Source organism: Thalassophryne amazonica, chromosome 23 (assembly GCF_902500255.1).
Source record: "Thalassophryne amazonica chromosome 23, fThaAma1.1, whole genome shotgun sequence".
Classification (NCBI taxonomy): domain Eukaryota; kingdom Metazoa; phylum Chordata; class Actinopteri; order Batrachoidiformes; family Batrachoididae; genus Thalassophryne; species Thalassophryne amazonica.
In genome coordinates, this window is record NC_047125.1 from 27,557,630 (window position 1) to 27,577,092 (window position 19,463).

At 40.9% G+C, this 19,463-nt stretch overlaps 1 protein-coding gene across 1 annotated transcript; it reads left to right on the forward strand.

Moving 5' to 3' along the window:
* Window positions 1-641: 641 nt before the first annotated feature.
* On the forward strand, window positions 642-19,463 carry txk (TXK tyrosine kinase). The gene is made up of 16 exons (XM_034165143.1): window positions 642-922; window positions 4,990-5,038; window positions 5,178-5,259; window positions 5,549-5,680; window positions 5,754-5,818; window positions 5,991-6,050; window positions 8,103-8,157; window positions 9,716-9,795; window positions 9,879-10,003; window positions 10,087-10,161; window positions 13,867-14,038; window positions 14,123-14,339; window positions 14,570-14,634; window positions 16,786-16,904; window positions 18,298-18,455; window positions 18,698-19,463. The coding sequence occupies exons 1-16, from the start codon at window positions 910-912 to the stop codon at window positions 18,767-18,769; spliced, it is 1,539 nt and encodes a 512-aa protein (XP_034021034.1). The 5' UTR covers window positions 642-909; the 3' UTR covers window positions 18,770-19,463.

Below are 19,463 nucleotides of genomic sequence, written 5' to 3' on the forward strand. Positions count from 1 at the left end.
ACGATGAGACTTATACACCAAGATGACCTAAAGTGAACCGTTATACATTAAATTTACTTTATTGATGAGTCTGACTTGTTTAAAAAGTGACCAAATTACATGTATTTGTGTTGAGTTCGGCGATGTTTTCATGAGAAACTCCGCCCCTCGAGGTTAAATGCCCTTGAGAATACTAAAATACAAAATGGACGAAACGGAGTGAAATGCGGACTGATGATCACAAAATTGAGGTAAAATGTAACGAAATGGAGCACTCCAAATAAGTACTTTTAATTGTTGGGCATTGTTTTTTGTGAGATGCACTCAGTACATGTACTCGGGGCAACCACGCCATCTGGTGTTCAAAAGATGAAATTTCAGGTAATGTGTCAGTCTGCTCCATTTCATTATGTTTTACCCCCATTTTGTTATTATCAGTCTCCATTTAGCCCCATTTCGCTAAAAAGATTTTTAAAAAGTACTTAAATTAAATAGAAGTACTTAATTGAGTCTGCTCCATTTCGTTACATTTTACCCCCATTTCGTTATTATCAAATCGATGTGGACACAGCGGTACGTATGCTGTGTCGTCTGCTCGCACGGGGAGACGGATGCTTTCTGGTTTCATTTGTGAGCTCATTTCCTCACTGTCTCCCTCCTACTCTTCCTTTCTCTTTAAACACTAGACAATTTGTTTTCAGGTCACATATCAAAATCAAGCCAGCTTCACTTTTTTGACTTCCTCTACCTCCCCGTCGTTTTTATGTTTAGTCTGTCAGCTATTTTAAGGTTTCCTAAAGGCGGCGTATCGCGTTCTTGGTGAACATATAAAAAAAAAGAAAAATCAATGCAGAAATCGTCAAAAACTAGAACTGGAGAAGAAGAGCTGGACCTGACGAAGACGAGAAGGTGACACGTAAAGAGTCAACTATGATTCATTCAAGTAAGTTGCTGTTCACATGCAAAACTCTGATAAATGGGTCAGTTAAAACCTCAAGGAGATGACAAAAGTCAGGCAAATTTACAGCGTCTTTAAAACGTTTTACAACTGTTGTGTGGATTTTGTGTATATCGGTTTACTATCAGTTGAAAGTATCTCCAGGTGAACCAAATAAAAGTTAATATGAAGTTGACATTTGATTGAGTCATTCCACAGTAACAAAATAGGGCGATGGCACCTAAACCGTTTTAAAATTCTTGCTAGCTAACAAAGCTAGGTTGCTTGATCAAAGTTAATTAAACTTCCATTTATTTATACAATGCCAAGTCATAACTAAGGCAACCTGAAAGACCTGTATCCAAGTAGGATATGGACCATAGACTGTATATACTTGTAGCGGGATGAAGGTCCCAGGTCCTGATTGAAAAGACATTCCCGCTAGCTTGGCTAACGAGGATTTCCCCTTTGGCTGACCTGGTAGAGGAATGGTCTTTAGTGTGAGCTGTTCGATCCCACCACCGTCCCGGTCACAAAGGTCCTGCACTCACAATCTGGCGTCACGAACAGGATTCTCATTGGGTAAGAGCAGAGACCTGTGTTCCTCAATTTGTTTTTGTTTTTTTTGTTTGTTTGTTTGTTTGGTATTGTTTTGAGGCAAAGCAGCAGTGGGTTCGCAATTGGTTAAGTTGTAGATGTAGAGGAGTAACAGTTGCAGGAGGAACAGTTGCAGGAGTTAAGAGAGTTAGTCGCTCAGTTGAAGGCAGACAATGAGGGGTTGCGACAGGAGCAGGCCGCAGTTGGGTCGGGCCCTAGTACTTCAGTGTCTGCTGGACCTCCTGTTGCCCCTCCCCCTGAGAGGCTAGTATTGGTACCTCAGGACAGGAAATGCCCAATGTTTAGGGGTTGGTCACAATCGTTGGCTGGCCTGGTAAAGGAATGGTCTTTAGTGTGAGCTGTCCGGGTTCGATCCCACCACCGTCCCGCCACGAAGGTCCTGCGGTTACAATCTGGCATCACGAACAGGATGTGGGTAGTCACAGAACATGCTTAAATGCACCTGTGACTTCGGGACAAAGTCAAAAATGGTGGGGAGATATGTAGCGGGATGAAGGTCCCGGGTCCTGAATGAAAAGACGTTCCCACTAGCTTGGCTAACGGGGATTTCCCCTTTGGCTGACCTGGTAGAGGAATGGTCTTTAGTGCAAACCATCTGGGTTTGATCCCACCGCCGTCCCGGCCACAAAGGTCCTGCGGTCACATACTAGACAAAAGCTGTGTGACGTCACCTGTAGGTTTATGTTAGAGACCCGGTACAACTGATATGAAGCCCGTGTCTGTGTATAGCCATGTTGGCAGTGCTACCTCTGCCTATGTTGCCACAAACCCATAAATAGATAGAGGTGGAGCGCGGATGACTCAGCTGTATGATGAAAGAAGCCTGAACATGCCCCTATCTTTGCATCTAAACCCGCTAAGCTAACAGGATAACTTCAATTCGGGTGTTTATTAAATCATATTTTGGTGGACTGTGCAGTGGTTCTCATCACAATTTGCTTTGGTGTGGGCATTAAAAATTATGAGCTGCTTATTTTCTCAGTAATCGTGCACTAATGGGACTTTATGTACGATGCTACAGTTAGCTGTGTGCTCACGCCATTAGTATATGACATAAAAAACAATAAGGCTTTATTCAGTGTGAATACTGTAGAGGGGATGTCTTAGATAATCTGTTAGGACATTTCACCAGGCAACAAGCCAGATTATTCCAGGTATTTGTCATAAAATGCTATGAAACACGTCACCTCCACAACATCGAACAATGTGCAACCGATGCTATGAAGCTATAGCCACATTAGCTACAAGTGACCAAGGCAAAGCAACGACTTGCCATTCATTTTCAATCAAAGTGGGAATTTCGCATTGGCAAGAGATAACGGTCGCTCTGCCGCCAGGTAGGCGGGGTCAAAATAGACCTGAATTCTATATTATGCAAATACTGAGTGACACGACACGGCGACAGCCAATCAGAGTAAATAGGGAGCGTAATGTCAGCTGGTTGTGAGCTTGATTAAAATAATCCAACATGGTGGACAACACTCCAAAACAGCTGAGTTTCTTTATAAAGCTAATATGTTGCTCATATGTTTTGTAAAAGCAAGAAATAAACACTTCTAAATCTAAAAACACCTCTGAAGTGATTTCTAAGAAGTCTTACGGAGATGTTAGTGTGGCCCATCAGGCGACAAAACACAATGTACCTCACAGTCATTTGTAGCTAATGTGACCGTACCCTAAGATGTTATTATTACAGGAAGAAACCTCAAGCAGATCCGACTCAGTGGGGTGACCATCATTTCTGGTCAAACTGACAAAAAAAAAAAAAAAAAAAGTAGAATTTGACAGGACTGAGTGGAGGCGAGACACAGACAGAGGCTGGACACAAATGCAGGCTCACCACAGGACGTATGCGTAAAGGATGGTTTAATTCAGACCTGGGTTTAGTAACAGGAAGGCAGTCCGCAGAGCAAAAGTACCGGGCAGACAGAGGACGTGGTCAAAAACAAGCAGGGTCAGTACACGAGCAAACAGAGTTGTCAGGGCTTGAGGCAAAAGGCAGGATCCGGTACACAGAGCTGAGTCAAAAAACACGGCTTGGCAAAACAGGACGAGACAAAGTGCTGGTAAGTGAGTGAACTCAACAAATGAGCACAGAGGAAGTGAACTGAAGCAGTTTAAATAAGAACAGATGTTAATAAGATAATGAGGTGCACGTGGAGGAGGAAGGGCCTGGAAGGGGGCGTGGTCAGGTGACAACTAAGAGGCAAAAGAGATGCAGAAAGGCGGTGACAAATGGGCAAGTAAATGACAGATGAATGGGGCGTGGCCAACAGTGATGAGAAAGTGCAGGTGCGGGACATGAGAGTGCAGTGATCAGAAAGAGACTGTGATAACAATGAAACTGGACATGACAAATTAGAGACCTGAGAGGAGTGCAGACAAAGAGAGAATGACAGGCAGGTGCAAGTGAGCGGTGACGAGATTACAGACAAGACAACTAGAGATCATACAAAGTAAAACATGAACAGGAATCTAAATTTGATGAGGACTTAAAAGCAGACCAGAAGATGATAAACAGAATAATGGGAAATAACATACTATGACAAAACTAAGTGGAACAGACAGACAAAACTATAAGAAAAACAGAAACTAAGTGATAACAAAACCTGGCATCACAGTACTACATATTACAGAGATGAGAGCAACAAAAATAGGCAAACAATAACTAAATGATAAACCATGAAAACACAGACTGATAGAACAAAACTAGAACGGAACTGGAACATGGCTGAAGTATAAAAGTAACAGAAGAATGTGCCAAAGCAAAAATAGAACATAGAATAAACACATGATGAAGAAGGCAATTAATAAAACAAGGCTGGGGCAAAAGGAACAGAACCAAATAAAGAGGAAAAATAAGGGCTGAAGCCTGGAACTGGGTGGGGCATGACAGAACTGGCAGAACATGCTGCAACTAAACAACAAACCAAGATGCATTGCAACTCGGAGAGCAAGTTCCTCGGATGTAAAGTTCCTGTATCAACTGACCGCTCAGTCGTTTTGAGGTATCCAGGAGTTCACTCATACCTGCTCAATATTCCACTGCTCATCAAAGTGGCACCTGCTGTCCTGAGACTTTTCTGTACACTTGCACGTGCCTTTAGTGTCAGCTAAAAAGTACTGCAGTTTGTACACGCAGTTCCTTCCATTCTGTTACAACCTCAAAAAAATCTGATATACAAATGAGAAATCAAAATTCTACTCAGTTGTGGACCACTTGGGTTGCTTTGACTTGCTAAAAATGAGTCTAATGCACAAACTCATAAACTTCATGTATAAATGTCACACCTGTAGGTTTGGGCGCACACACGATGCTTCACAGAGAATGTTATTTCTGTAGAAAAGGAAACCGTACTTCCTGGCAAAGACCACCTACTCAAAAACCACACAGAGACAACGAAGTAGAGAAGTTGCTGACGTAATAAACTGAACTCTTGTTTTTCCTGCTCCAGATCACTCCATCTATGCGGTGTTCTGCTGCTGCTGCACCGTCCACTCCAGGTACGCAGTCCTTACAAGAAACAAACTTGGACTTTGCAGTATTTTGCTTTCCTGACGTATAAAATCATGCTTCCATCACTGCACGGTGAAAAGGCCACTCAGGTTTGCTTGAACCTTCCTTATGTGTCTCTTCCTTCAGGGAGTTTACCACCCGTATGGAGTTGGAAGGAGACACCTCCCTCTGCTTTCACGGCAGACGCCGCCCTGGACACGCCCGCCAGGTAGGACCACGTTTTTTCTGCTCTTCTGACCTTAGAAATTCAAAATACATCAAGTTTTTATAAAGTTGTGAAGTTCAGACAGCCAACTGGTGTCACTGTGCTCTATCGCGTGACATACTGTACGTCTCCTGGTTCCTTTGCTAATCTTTGTTACCACAGCGCTCCAAGTGTGTTGCAAACACCTCTTCACGTGGCACGCTGCTTGGTGCTTTTGTGCAAGCCAACGTGCTTTCTGCAGGAAGTGACCCTTAACTTAATTTCAGACGAGCTGTTTCTCTTCCTGCATCAGGTTGACAGATCAAGAAAGAAGCTCCCTCTCCCCCCTCCTGAGGGTGAGGATGGAGAAGGGGCGGGCTTGTTAACAGTGGTGGCCATGTACGATTTTACCGCCAAAGAGGAGACCGATCTCACGCTCAAACGGGTACACACACGCACAAACGCACGGGTACACAATCCAATCAGAGAATGTTAAGGTAGCGTTTTTGCATCTGTAGGGGGAGGAGTACGTAATCCTGCACAAACAGGACCAGCTGTGGTGGAGAGCTCAGGACAAACACGGGTACCTGCATTTAATAACATAACAAATAGTCAGTAGTCCGTCGTGGTAGCATTTTCAGCTCAAAGCATACCTCAGTTCAAATCCAAACAAAGTCTCGCTGATTTCTGATGATGTCAAGCTGACCCTGACGACCACTGTCTCGGAAAATAACACCATCTTTGTCTTGTATCAGGAATAAAGGTTTCATCCCCAGTAACTACGTGACGGAGAAAAACCAGATCGAGGCAAATCCGTGAGTCTCTAGCGCCTTTCCCACATACACAGTTTTTTGACCACAACTTTCCAGTTATTGTGGTGAATCTAGACCACATCCTGAGTTCTCACATTACTTCTCATGACTTTATTGCAATGTAGAAGACTCTTCATGACTGAACTAAGAAGCTCCATCATTTAGCACGACGGTGTCGAGACAAAAGGAAAATGGCGTGAGGATTTATAAAAGTTCCATGACACATTTAAACTAATTAAAGATGTTATTGAAACATCTTGTACCATCAGGACTTATCAAGACTATCCTTAGAACCCATGGTGTCGTGGTCAGAAATGCTGTATGTGGGATCGGGGCTTCCATCTGTTCATGTTGGATAGTTGTCAGTTGTTTTGCTTAAAATACACTCAACAAAAATATAAACGCAACACTTTTGGTTTTGCTCCCATTTTGAGATGAACTCAAAGATCTAAAACTTTTTCCACATACACAATATCACCATTTCCCTCAAATATTGTTCACAAACCAGTCTAAATCTGTGATAGTGAGCACTTCTCCTTTGCTGAGATAATCCATCCCACCTCACAGGTGTGCCATATCAAGATGCTGATTAGACACCATGATTAGTGCACAGGTGTGCCTTAGACTGCCCACAATAAAAGGCCACTCTGAAAGGTGCAGTTTTATCACACAGCACAATGCCACAGATGTTGCAAGATTTGAGGGAGCGTGCAACTGGCATGGTGACAGCAGGAATGTCAACCAGAGCTGTTGCTCATTTATTGAATGTTAATTTCTCTACCATAAGCCATCTCCAAAGGCGTTTCAGAGAATTTGGCAGTACATCCAACCAGCCTCACAACCGCAGACCACGTGTAACCACACCAGCCCAGGACCTCCACATCCAGCATGTTCACCTCCAAGATCGTCTGAGACCAGCCACTCGGACAGCTGCTGAAACAATCGGTTTGCATAACCAAAGAATTTCTGCACAAACTGTCAGAAACCGTCTCAGGGAAGCTCATCTGCATGCTCGTCGTCCTCATCGGGTCTCGACCTGACTCCAGTTCGTCGTCGTAACCGACTTGAGTGGGCAAATGCTCACATTTGCTGGCGTTTGGCACGTTGGAGAGGTGTTCTCTTCACGGATGAATCCCGGTTCACACTGTTCAGGGCAGATGGCAGACAGCGTGTGTGGCGTCGTGTGGGTGAGCGGTTTTCTGATGTCAATGTTGTGGATCGAGTGGCCCATGGTGGAGGTGGGGTTATGGTATGGGCAGGCATCTGTTATGGACAAAGAACACAGGTGCATTTTATTGATGGCATTTTGAATGCACAGAGATACCGTGACGAGATCCTGAGGCCCATTGTTGTGCCATACATCCAAGAACATCACCTCATGTTGCAGCAGGATAATGCACGGCCCCATGTTGCAAGGATCTGTACACAATTCTTGGAAGCTGAAAATGTCCCAGTCCTTGAATGGCCGGCATACTCACCGGACATGTCACCCATTGAGCATGTTTGGGATGCTCTGGACCGGTGTATACGACAGCGTGTACCAGTTCCTGCCAATATCCAGCAACTTCTCACAGCCATTGAAGAGGAGTGGACCAACATTCCACAGGCCACAATTGACAACCTGATCAACTCTATGCGAAGGAGATGTGTTGCACTGCATGAGGCAAATGGTGGTCACACCAGATACTGACTGGTATCCCCCCCCCAATAAAACAAAACTGCACCTTTCAGAGTGGCCTTTTATTGTGGGCAGTCTAAGGCACACCTGTGCACTAATCATGGTGTCTAATCAGCATCTTGATATGGCACACCTGTGAGGTGGGATGGATTATCTCAGCAAAGGAGAAGTGTTCACTATCACAGATTTAGACTGGTTTGTGAACAATATTTGAGGGAAATGGTGATATTGTGTATGTGAAAAAAGTTTTAGATCTTTGAGTTCATCTCATACAAAATAGGAGCAAAACCAAAAGTGTTGCGTTTATATTTTTGTTGAGTGTATGTAATTTGAATGAGTAATATTCATATTGAGTACTTTTGGTCTCTTTCCTGAAGGTGGTACTGCAAGAACATCACTCGGACTGAAGCCGAGCAGCTTCTGAGACAGGAAGTAAGAGACCTTCCATCTGGGTTCATTTCACCTGTAGTGTTTTTTTTGTTTTTGTTTTTTTTTTTGTTTACTGAGCATTGCTTTATTTTTTTAAATATTTTCTTCTATAGAGTAACAGTTATTTTAATAGTACTTTTTCACCATTTTTTTTAAATCATACTAGCAGTCAGCTGATACGGAAGCGTATTGCATTCACTGGATTAAAAAAAAAATTAGACCCCTGATCTCGTAATTACGAGATAAGGTGATTCCTGATGTCATAGATATGAGAAAAGATCTCATAAATACAAGGTCAATCTTGATCTTGTAATTCCTCTGTGAAGGAACTTCACTCATCCAGGAGCACCTTAGGGGAAAATCCATACTTTGTGTCTGCTCACAGTGTGCTATTATCGGCTAACCTTAGCCCGCTTTTTTACTGAGGGATTGGAAGTATGGAAGCTATATACTAAAATAAAAAAATTTTAAAATGACACATCTAATCTCGTAATTATGAGATCGGGAGACACCTGATCTCATAATTACGAGATCTTGATCTCGTAATTATGAGATCTTGTAATAAGAAGTGCAACGCACTTCTCATTGGGATTCTTGGCAAGAACATATAAAGACTTCAGTATGTCCAGAACATCGCTGCCAGCGTCCTGATGAGCAAGAACGAGTGCATCGCTCCCATCCTCCGCTCACTTCCCTGGCTTCCCATTTCTGCCTGGATCACATAACAAAATCTCTCTGCTCACTTTTCAATGTTTATATGGTAACGTCTCATCATATCTTGCAGAACTCCTCACCCCTCACTGTCCTGTATATTTTCTCCGCTCCTCCGACACCCACCTTCTTCTGACTCCCAGGACTCGATCCTGCACCACAGGAGCCCCTCGACTGTGGAATAACCTGCCTCCTCATCTAAGGGCTCCACAGTCCATGCAACTTTTTAAAAAGGGCCTGAAAACTTTTCTTTTTACCCACTATTTTTCATGATGGAAACTTTTTTTTATTCTTATTTTTACTATCATTTTTAATGATGTATTTTATCTGCTTCTTATTGTTTCTGTTCTGTAGCACTTTGACATTCATCTAAATGTAAAGCGCATTATAAATAAAATGTATTATTATTATTAATTACAAGATCTTTTCTCGTAATTACGAGATCAGAGGTCTATGTTTTTTTCTTATCCAGTGAATGCAATGCTCTTCCATACGCTGACAGCAGTGGGAAGTTAAAATTAGCACTCAGAGCTTTCAACAGAAGGCACCATATGTCTGGCATCAGCGCCACAGATTTTGACTCCTATCAACATAACAAAAGTCAGATGTTGTCCTCCATGTCATCTCTCCTGGAATATATTTTTGCACTACAGATGTCCTGTTTTTTTCATGAAATATTCTCTCATCGTTTGCATGCTCAGTAACTGCCGTTTCACACCAGACATCTGCACTGCTAAATGCAAAATGCCATTTAAATAAATAAATAACATCCTGAGATCCGACAGTGATGAATTTTGGGATTTTGACAATAAATATCTGCAATTGTTCTGTTATTCTGGTTGTGTTCCAGTGCAAAGAGGGTGGTTTTGTTGTGCGAGAGTCCAGCCAGAGGGGAGTCTACACTGTTTCTGTCTACACCAAGACAATAAGGTAAGATGTCTTGCAACAAGTAGCCCGAAGGTCATAGGTTTAAATTCCCAACTGGATGACTGAGCTTGTGTTTGTTTATGTAGTGATAACGGGGATGTTAGACATTATCAGATCAAACTCAGTGACACTGGACAATACTTCTTGGCTGAAAAATACACCTTCAACTCAATACCTGAAGTCATACACTATCACGAACACAATGCTGCAGGTATATACCTTTTTATAGACTTACTTTACTGTGCATTCTGCAGTGATCACAGCATTTGATAGATGTGTCCAATCCATGTGTAGGTCTAATAACCAGGTTACGGTATGCAGTGGGGTCGATGGGAAGGTGTGTTCCTGCCACGTCTGGATTCAGCTCAGGTAAATATGAAACCCTATATATATACTCAACAAAAATATAAACGCAACACTTTTGGTTTTGCTCCCATTTTGTATGAGATGAACTCAAAGATCTAAAACCTTTTCCACATATACAATATTACCATTTCTCTCAAATATTGTTCACAAACCAGTCTGAATCTGTGATAGTGAGCACTTCTCCTTTGTTGAGATAATCCATCCCACCTCACAGGTGTGCCATATCAGGATGCTGATTAGACACCATGATTAGTGCACAGGTGTGCCTTAGACTGCCCACAATAAAAGGCCACTCTGAAAGGTGCAGTTTTGTTTTATTGGGGGGGATACCAGTCAGTATCTGGTGTGACCACCATTTGCCTCATGCAGTGCAACACATCTCCTTCGCATCATCCGTGAAGAGAACACCTCTCCAACGTGCCAAACGGCAGCACATGTGAGCATTTGCCCACTCAAATCGGTTACAACGACGAACTGGAGTCAGGTCGAGACCCCGATGAGGACGACAAGCATGCAGATGAGCTTCCCTGAGACAGTTTCTGACAGTTTGTGCAGAAATTCTTTGGTTATGCAAACTGATTGTTCCAGTAGCTGTCCGAGTGGATGGTCTAAGATGATCTTGGAGGTGAACATGCTGGATGTGGAGGTCCTGGGCTGGTGTGGTTACACGTGGTCTGCGGTTGTGAGGCTGGTTGGATGTACTGCCAAATTCTCTGAAACGCCTTTGGAGACGGCTTATGGTAGAGAAATGAACATTCAATACACGAGCAACAGTTCTGGTTGACATTCCTGCTGTCAGCATGCCAATTGCACGCTCCCTCAAATCTTGCGACATCTGTGGCATTGTGCTGTGTGATAAAACTGCACCTTTCAGAGTGGCCTTTTATTGTGGGCAGTCTAAGGCACACCTGTGCACTAATCATGGTGTCTAATCAGCATCTTGATATGGCACACCTGTGAGGTGGGATGGATTATCTCAACAAAGGAGAAGTGCTCACTATCACAGATTCAGACTGGTTTGTGAACAATATTTGAGAGAAATGGTGATATTGTGTATGTGGAAAAAGTTTTAGATCTTTGAGTTCATCTCATACAAAATGGGAGCAAAACCAAAAGTGTTGCGTTTATATTTTTGTTGAGTGTATATATATATATATATATCTATACAACCCCTGGCAAAAATTATGGAATCACCGGCCTCAGAGGATGTTCATTCAGTTGTTTAATTTTGTAGAAAAAAGCAGATCACAGAGATGACACAAAACTAAAGTCATTTCAAATGGCAACTTTCTGGCTTTAAGAAACACTATAAGAAATCAAGAAAAAAAGATTGTGGCAGTCAGTAACGGTTACTTTTTTAGACCAAGCAGAGGAAAAAAATATGGAATCACTCAATTCTGAGGAAAAAATTATGGAATCACCCTGTAAATTTTCATCCCCCAAATTAACACCTGCATCAAATCAGATCTGCTCATTGACATTGACCCTATGCCATGACATTGACCCTATGTGTCTTTTTGCAAGGAATGTTTTTGCAGTTTTTGCTCTATGGCAAGATGCATTATCATCTTGAAAAATTATTTCATCATCCCCAAACATCCTTTCAATTGTCCAAAATATCAACATAAACTTTATTGATGATGTAATGACAGCCATCTCCCCAGTGCCTTTACCTGACATGCAGCCCCATACCATCAATGACTGTGGAAATGTACATGTTCTCTTCAGGCAGTCATCTTTATAAATCTCATTGGAAAGGCACCAAACAAAAGTTCCAGCATCATCACCTTGCCCAATGCAGATTCGAGATTCATCACTGAATATGACTTTCATCCAGTCATCCACAGTCCACAATTGCTTTTCCTTAGCCCATTGTAACCTTGTTTTTTTCTGTTTAGGTGTTAATGATGCCTTTCATTTGCTTTTCTGTATGTAAATCCCATTTCCTTTAGGCGGTTTCTTACAGTTCGGTCACAGACGTTGACTCCAGTTTCCTCCCATTCGTTCCTCATTTGTTTTGTTGTACATTTTTCGATTTTTGAGACATATTGCTTTAAGTTTTCTGTCTTGACGCTTTGATGTCTTCCTTGGTCTACCAGTATGTTTGCCTTTAACAACCTTCCCATGTTGTTTGTATTTGGTCCAGAGTTTAGACACAGCTGACTGTGAACAACCAACATCTTTTGCAACATTGTGTGATGATTTACTCTCTTTTAAGAGTTTGATAATCCTCTCCTTTGTTTCAATTGACATCTCTCGTGTTGGAGCCATGATTCATGTCAGTCCACTTGGTGCAACAGCTCTCCAAGGTGTGTTCACTCCTTTTTAGATACAGACTAACGAGCAGATCTGATATGATGCAGGTGTTAGTTTTGGGGATGAAAATTTACAGGGTGATTCCATAATTTTTTCCTCAGAATTGAGTGATTCCATATTTTTTTCCTCTGCTTGGTCTAAAAAAGTAACCGTTACTGACTGCCACAATCTTTTTTTCTTGATTTCTTATAGTGTTTCTTAAAGCCAGAAAGTTGCCATTTGAAATGACTTTAGTTTTGTGTCATGTCTGTGATCTGCTTTTTTTCTACAAAATTAAACAACTGAATGAACATCGTCCGAGGCCGGTGATTCCATAATTTTTGCCATATATATATATATATATATATATATATATATATATATATATATATATATATATATATATATATATATATATATATATATATATATATATATATATGTTTTGTGAGTTTTATTACTCAGTTTGACTTTGGTGCAGTCTTTACTGTGCACCTTCAGCAAAATGAATTCATCTTTCATCTTTTAAAACACAATTGTAAGATAACAATGGCATTATTTTTTATTGTGTTAGAATACAAGGTAAAGAGCTCCCTGATTTCTAATTCTTTATTCAGTTTTTGAAACCTTCAAGCATTTATGTTGTTTAAGAACAAGTTGAGGTGAACACAAAGTGTCACCGTATGCTGATGATTTGACTTTATACCTGAGATTTGATTGGTTAACTTCCACTCATTTGTCACATTTGTGAGTTCTATAATGCAAACAACTATATAATTATGCGTGCACATAAATGGTGCACAGGTGCACATGCATGCTAACAATGCTTGCTTCACAGCAGAAAAAAACTGAGGGAAGCACTTTTCCTACAAGCTGTCGTTACTGATTCCTCCTGAGAAGTGCTTTGCTTTATTCGGTGTTTCACAGTTGTGAATCTCGTGACGTCTGGCGGTCCGTGAATAATGCGAGAGGTCGGTTTCAGCAGAGGTCCAATGTCAGGAGCTCAGTACTCGCAGTGTAAACACATCTCGTGAAGTATGGACAATAAGACAACATCAGGCACAACAGGTCCATCACAGGTGTTACACCCTCCTCTAACCCTAACCCTAACCCTCTTAGGAGAGCGTAGCTAAATCAACGCCATCCACATCCTGTTTTGCCATTGTTTACATGCGCTGTGAAACAGCGGAAGTCTGCTGGCACCGTGGTCCATTCTGGGAAGCGCAGGCAGCCGCCAGGGGCATTATGGGAAACGCTGAAACGCCAAATGTTTTATGCTGCACAACATTTATTTTTAATATGTGCATGTGGCGGCGCACCAGTTAGGTGCATGCCTGTATATATGTAAACACTGTAGATGCAGTTTGTTGATGCATCGGCGTGTCCTCTCTTGCTTTTTTTTCCTCACTTCAGAGAAGTGGGAGATCAACCCCAGCGAGCTGACCTTCATGAAGGAGCTGGGCAGCGGGCAGTTTGGAATGGTGAGACTCGGAAAGTGGAGGGGTCAGTACAAAGTGGCCATTAAAGCCATTAGAGAGGGAGCCATGTATGAGGAGGACTTCATCGAGGAGGCCAAGATTATGATGTAACCATGACAGAAAAATAAATGGTCCTACTTCTACTCATCAGCATAAGAAGTGCAAAAAAGTTTCCGTGTTGTCCCTCTCAGGCGGTTGTGTCATCCCAAGCTGGTGCAGCTGTATGGTGTTTGTCTGCAGCAGTGCCCTCTGCTGATTGTGGCTGAGTTCATGGGGAACGGCTGCCTGCTGAACATCTTAAGGCAGAAAGGCAGAACGCTGCAGGACGCGTGGCTCCTGTCCACGTGTCAGGGCATCTGTGAGGGGATGGAGTACCTGGAGTCACACAGCTTCATCCACAGAGACCTGGTGAGTGTGACTTAGGATGTAGTTATTCCAAAGATAGACCCCTTTTTACAGTGCAAGCCAAAATATAAAGATGGTTGTAATTCCAAAATTGTTCATGTTAATTAGTGAGCGGTATTAATTCATTCAGGCCCTACAATAAATTAAAAAATGTGTTTATGTTGCAGATTGAACAAACTTGTCTTGGAACACAAGCATTTTTTGGAATTGATGTTTTTCTTTCCTTCATCCAGGCAGCCAGGAATTGCCTTGTTAATGAGCACAATGTGGTGAAGGTCAGCGACTTTGGGATGACTCGGTATGGCTGCTACAATGTCTGCACATTTTAAACCTGGAATCCAGAAGCTAGCCTCTGGAATTCTTTCAGAAGACTCAAGCATCTTCCAATCTTTGTGCTGTACTTCTTGGATTCTAACTACACATGAAGCTCAGTGGGGTGAAGAGTTGAACAGCCAATATGTGGACCGAGGTTGGATTCCCAGTCACACTATCTGTCTGTGTCCTTGGACAAGGTATACTGTAGTGTCTAAACTAGGGGTGCCCAAGTTTGGTCCTCGAGATCTACCTTCCTGACACTCTTAGTTGTCTCCCTGCTCCAACACACCCGAATCCAATGAAAAGCTCATTAAAAGCCTGCTAATGCGTCTTTCATTAGATTCAGATTCATAATCTTGGAGTTATTTTTGATCAGGATATGTCATTCAAAGCGCATATTAAACAAATATGTAGGACTGCCTTTTTGCATTTACGCAATATCTCTAAAATCAGAAAGGTCTTGTCTCAGAGTGATGCTGAAAAACTAATTCATGCATTTATTTCCTCTAGGCTGGACTATTGTAATTCATTATTATCAGGTTGTCCTAAAAGTTCCCTAAAAAGCCTTCAGTTGGTTCAGAATGCTGCAGCTAGAGTACTGACGGGGACTAGCAGGAGAGAGCATATCTCACCCGTGTTGGCCTCCCTTCATTGGCTTCCTGTTAATGCTAGAATAGAATTTAAAATTCTTCTTCTTACTTATAAGGTTTTGAATAATCAGGTCCCATCTTATCTTAGGGACCTCGTAGTACCATATTACCCCATTAGAGCGCTTCGCTCTCAGACTGCGGGCTTACTTGTAGTTCCTAGGGTTTGTAAGAGTAGAATGGGAGGCAGAGCCTTCAGCTTTCAGGCTCCTCTCCTGTGGAACCAGCTCCCAATTCAGATCAGGGAGACAGATACCCTCTCTACTTTTAAGATTAGGCTTAAAACTTTCCTTTTCGCTAAGGCTTATAGTTAGGGCTGGATCGGGTGACCCTGGACCATCCCTTGGTTATGTTGCTTTAGACGTAGACTGTGTTTCATAATTATTGTATGGCCTTGCCTTGCAATGTGGAGCGCCTTGGGGCAACTGTTTGTTGTGATTTGGCGCTATACAAGAAAAAAGTTGATTGATTGATTGATTCAGGTGTGTTGGAACAGGGAGACAACTAAGAGTGTCAGGAAGGTAGATCTTGAGGACCGAACTTTGGCACCCTTGGTCTAAACCTTCGAATTCTGTCCACTCAGTCTCACAGCTGCCAACCATCCCGCATTGGGGGTATTTACCCCCTTGTCCCGCATCCCGCATGAGTGTGTGTGGGACGTCCATTAGTCCCGCACTTGTGTGGGTCCGGGCATGCCCCCGGACCTCCCTAGTTACAGTTTGCGGTGCTTGTGTGGGAGTCCCGCATTAGTACATTCAAATGTTGGTGGGTATGTAGTCTTGGCTGGGGAAGTAACTTGCGATCATCTGGTGTCCCATCCAAGACGATTCATAGGCTCTTATCCACTTTATGATACAGTATTTGGGGATAGGCACCTGCTCAACAGTCCTCAAGACCTGGCTTGGGCTTACTACGTCTTCTACTTACTATGGTGAAAGACCAGCGTTCTAAACATCAACTCACCCAAAAGAGCCAGAAACCACTATAGACTGTCACTGACAATAAGGCTGCATAGATTCAGATACCAAATTAGTAACAGGCAAAGCAAGGGACCCCTTTTTGCAAGTCCATGTGGACAAGATGATTACTAAAGTGTAAAGGTTCATCAATACCTGTCTAACTCTAAAAAACTCTAAACAACTGATGTAGTGAAGAGGAAGCAGATGCCTGAAGGACAGGTTACACCAGTTAGAAACTGAAAGATTACAAAAACCTCAGTTGTACTCTTGAGTAGGAGTTGGGTTTCACAATCCCCACCTGACAGTTCTACAGAGACCGTAGCTTCTTCTAAGTTGAAGTTTGGCTAAAAACATTTTAGGGCTAAGCTGCTGAAGCAGTGAGGACCGTGTGGTACCATAGCAAAAAATTTTTTATAGATGTGGTATTTAAGGTAGAGATCAAACTTTGACTGTAATTCACACGCTCTAATTGCTGATGCAGCAGTATGAGAGTATGATCTGTTCTTGGTTTTGTGTTCATTGTCTCAGGTACGTTCTAGACAACCAGTACACAAGTTCTAACGGTGCCAAGTTCCCTGTGAAGTGGTCCCCTCCTGAGGTTCTCCACTACAGTAAATATAGTAGCAAATCTGATGTCTGGTCCTTTGGTAAGGAACCACAGACTGATTGCACCATCCTCACTCTTACTAGTCCTCTACCTACCGTTACTACTGCTACAAGTAACTTTGTACCACTTGTAATAATGTTAAATGTATTAGCAGTAGCTGAGTTTGAACAGTATAGGTTTTAGAACTGCTTCAACTATAACTTTTTTACTTAAACTAAATTATGTTTCATATATTTAAAACAAATTTACAATCTCGACTAAGTCATTACCAGATTATCTCGGCATGATTTTCAGTTTACAAGATTTTAAGAAGTTATTCTTTGAATTCACGTTCTGCTTTATTTTTGTAAAATACAACAGAATTGATGTATTGTCTTGGAAGTATTTGCAAGTATTGTATAGTACTTGCAAGTATTTAAAAACATGTTTATATAATTTATTTTCAAATATTATTTTGGAGGAATTAGTGAACCACATTACACTCATTATCTACATCTCATCTGAGAAGCCTATTAATAATACTTACGGTACATTTTTATACTGTCTGGATCATGTGAATTCGTAAAATATTCCAAATTGTAGCATTAAAGTGTAATTTAAAATCACTTATTCCATCTTAATGTACCTACACATTGTGAAATGAACAGTGGATTATTTCTGTGGCTTGTGTGTTTCGAATACAACGTGAACAGTATATTGTACTTTAACAATGAAGTCATTAAAAACTAATGTTACAAATCAGTAGGTTTTTTTGATTATGTAAAAAATGAGAAATTCTGACATGAACACAGAAAATGTACAGAATTTCTTCATCCATTATAACAAGTCCAGTCACTGAAGTATAAGGATCTGAAAATAAAAAATAAATAAATAAATACAAACATCATCGGCATATAGCATCATTATATGTTACACTTACGTACATCAATAATAGGAATGTACTAAGGCCTCTGTTTCTGCCACTGTACAACACTGCTCCATTTTGGATACATAAGTAGCTGTTTAATGTGTTAAATATGATACAATAAATATGATTCTTTTTAGAGAATAAAGAAGTGGAAAACAAAAATCTCTGAAACTAAAATCTTTTAAATTCCTGAAAGCTAAACCTAAGAAGTGTACATCTTTTTTAGGTTTAGCTTGATGCTCAATTCATGCAACAACATATTGTAAAAAAAAAAAAAAAAAAAAAAAAAAATGAATGCAAAGGAACATTATTTCACAGCAGTGATTTTTTTTTTTTTTTTTTTTAATAAACACAGAGGGCACAAAAGTTACATTCTCCATGTCTCACAGCCTCCAGGTTTTAAAAAAAAAAAGCATGATACAATTTATGTAGCATATCGTACTACATTCAGTTTGATACAATCAAAGCTATTGGTGTTTTGTGGGGTTTTTTTTTCCTTTCTAATTTTACACCTGTTTTTGTGGAGGTGTGGTGATGTGGGAGGTCTACTCAGAGGGTCAGACTCCATTTGAAAACAGCTCAAACCTGGAAGTGGTTAACAACATCACCAGAGGAGTCAGACTTTACCGACCGTATCGCGCTACACAGCTGCTGTACACCATCATGTACCGCTGTTGGCACGAGGTACGCACTCAGGTCATTCACATTATTTGTTGCTGTTTTGATCATCTCAGCCAAATATCAGGGATGTAACAGACTCAACCTAGTCAAAGTTAGTTTCCCCACTTTTTCTTTAAGTGTCTTTAACTAATTGTACCTGTTAAACTGATGAATGATGTGCACATCATTTGATGACAGATTTTCTTGTCTCTCTCTTTCGTCTTCTCATCCACCCTTTTTCTTCTTCTTCTGTGGTGGTGGTGTAGAGACCTCAGGGTCGGCCATCTTTCTCAGAGCTGTTGGAGGAAATCCGAAAACTGGCCGAAAATCCCGAATAGCACAGAAGATTGCTGTTTTTCTAACTTGTTAGTTGTTATGTTTGTACATATATTCTGTTTCATCATTATATTTTTATAATTCTAATATGTTAAAGAGATACTTTTACAATTTTTTAAAATCTTGTTTTTGTTCCTCATACAGACATAGAAACAAAACAGATTTTATTGTAATTATATTAACACAGAAACATGATAAAAATGTAATTATGTACATACATCTGCACCACTTAGAAATTACACTGTACTTATTTTAGCATTAAGCTGCATTAGAAAACTCACAAACATTTTAAAAAGCAGTTGTTTGACGTTTGCTACGTGAATTTTTGCTTTTGATGTCCTCTTCAATAAAGTGAAATCTTATGTAATATACATTTTGTTTCAAAATAGTGTTGTATAACATTTGGTTCTTAAGTCATTTTAAAACATTTAGCTGTTTTTAGAGCTGTTTACTGTGAAATAAGAAGCATGCTTTGAATAATTTTGAAACCCATTTAAAGCAACTTCATACTGTTTACTGCAATATCAGCTCTTGACAACAGTTTGAAACTATTAAAAATTTATTTAGACCAAAAGCAAATCTTTACTTTCAAGAAACCAAGTTTAAGTTTGGCATTTTTCATGATAAAATGACTAAATGTTGAATTGTAATCAAAATAGTTATTTTTCTCTTGATTTACTGACTCATTGTTTTCCT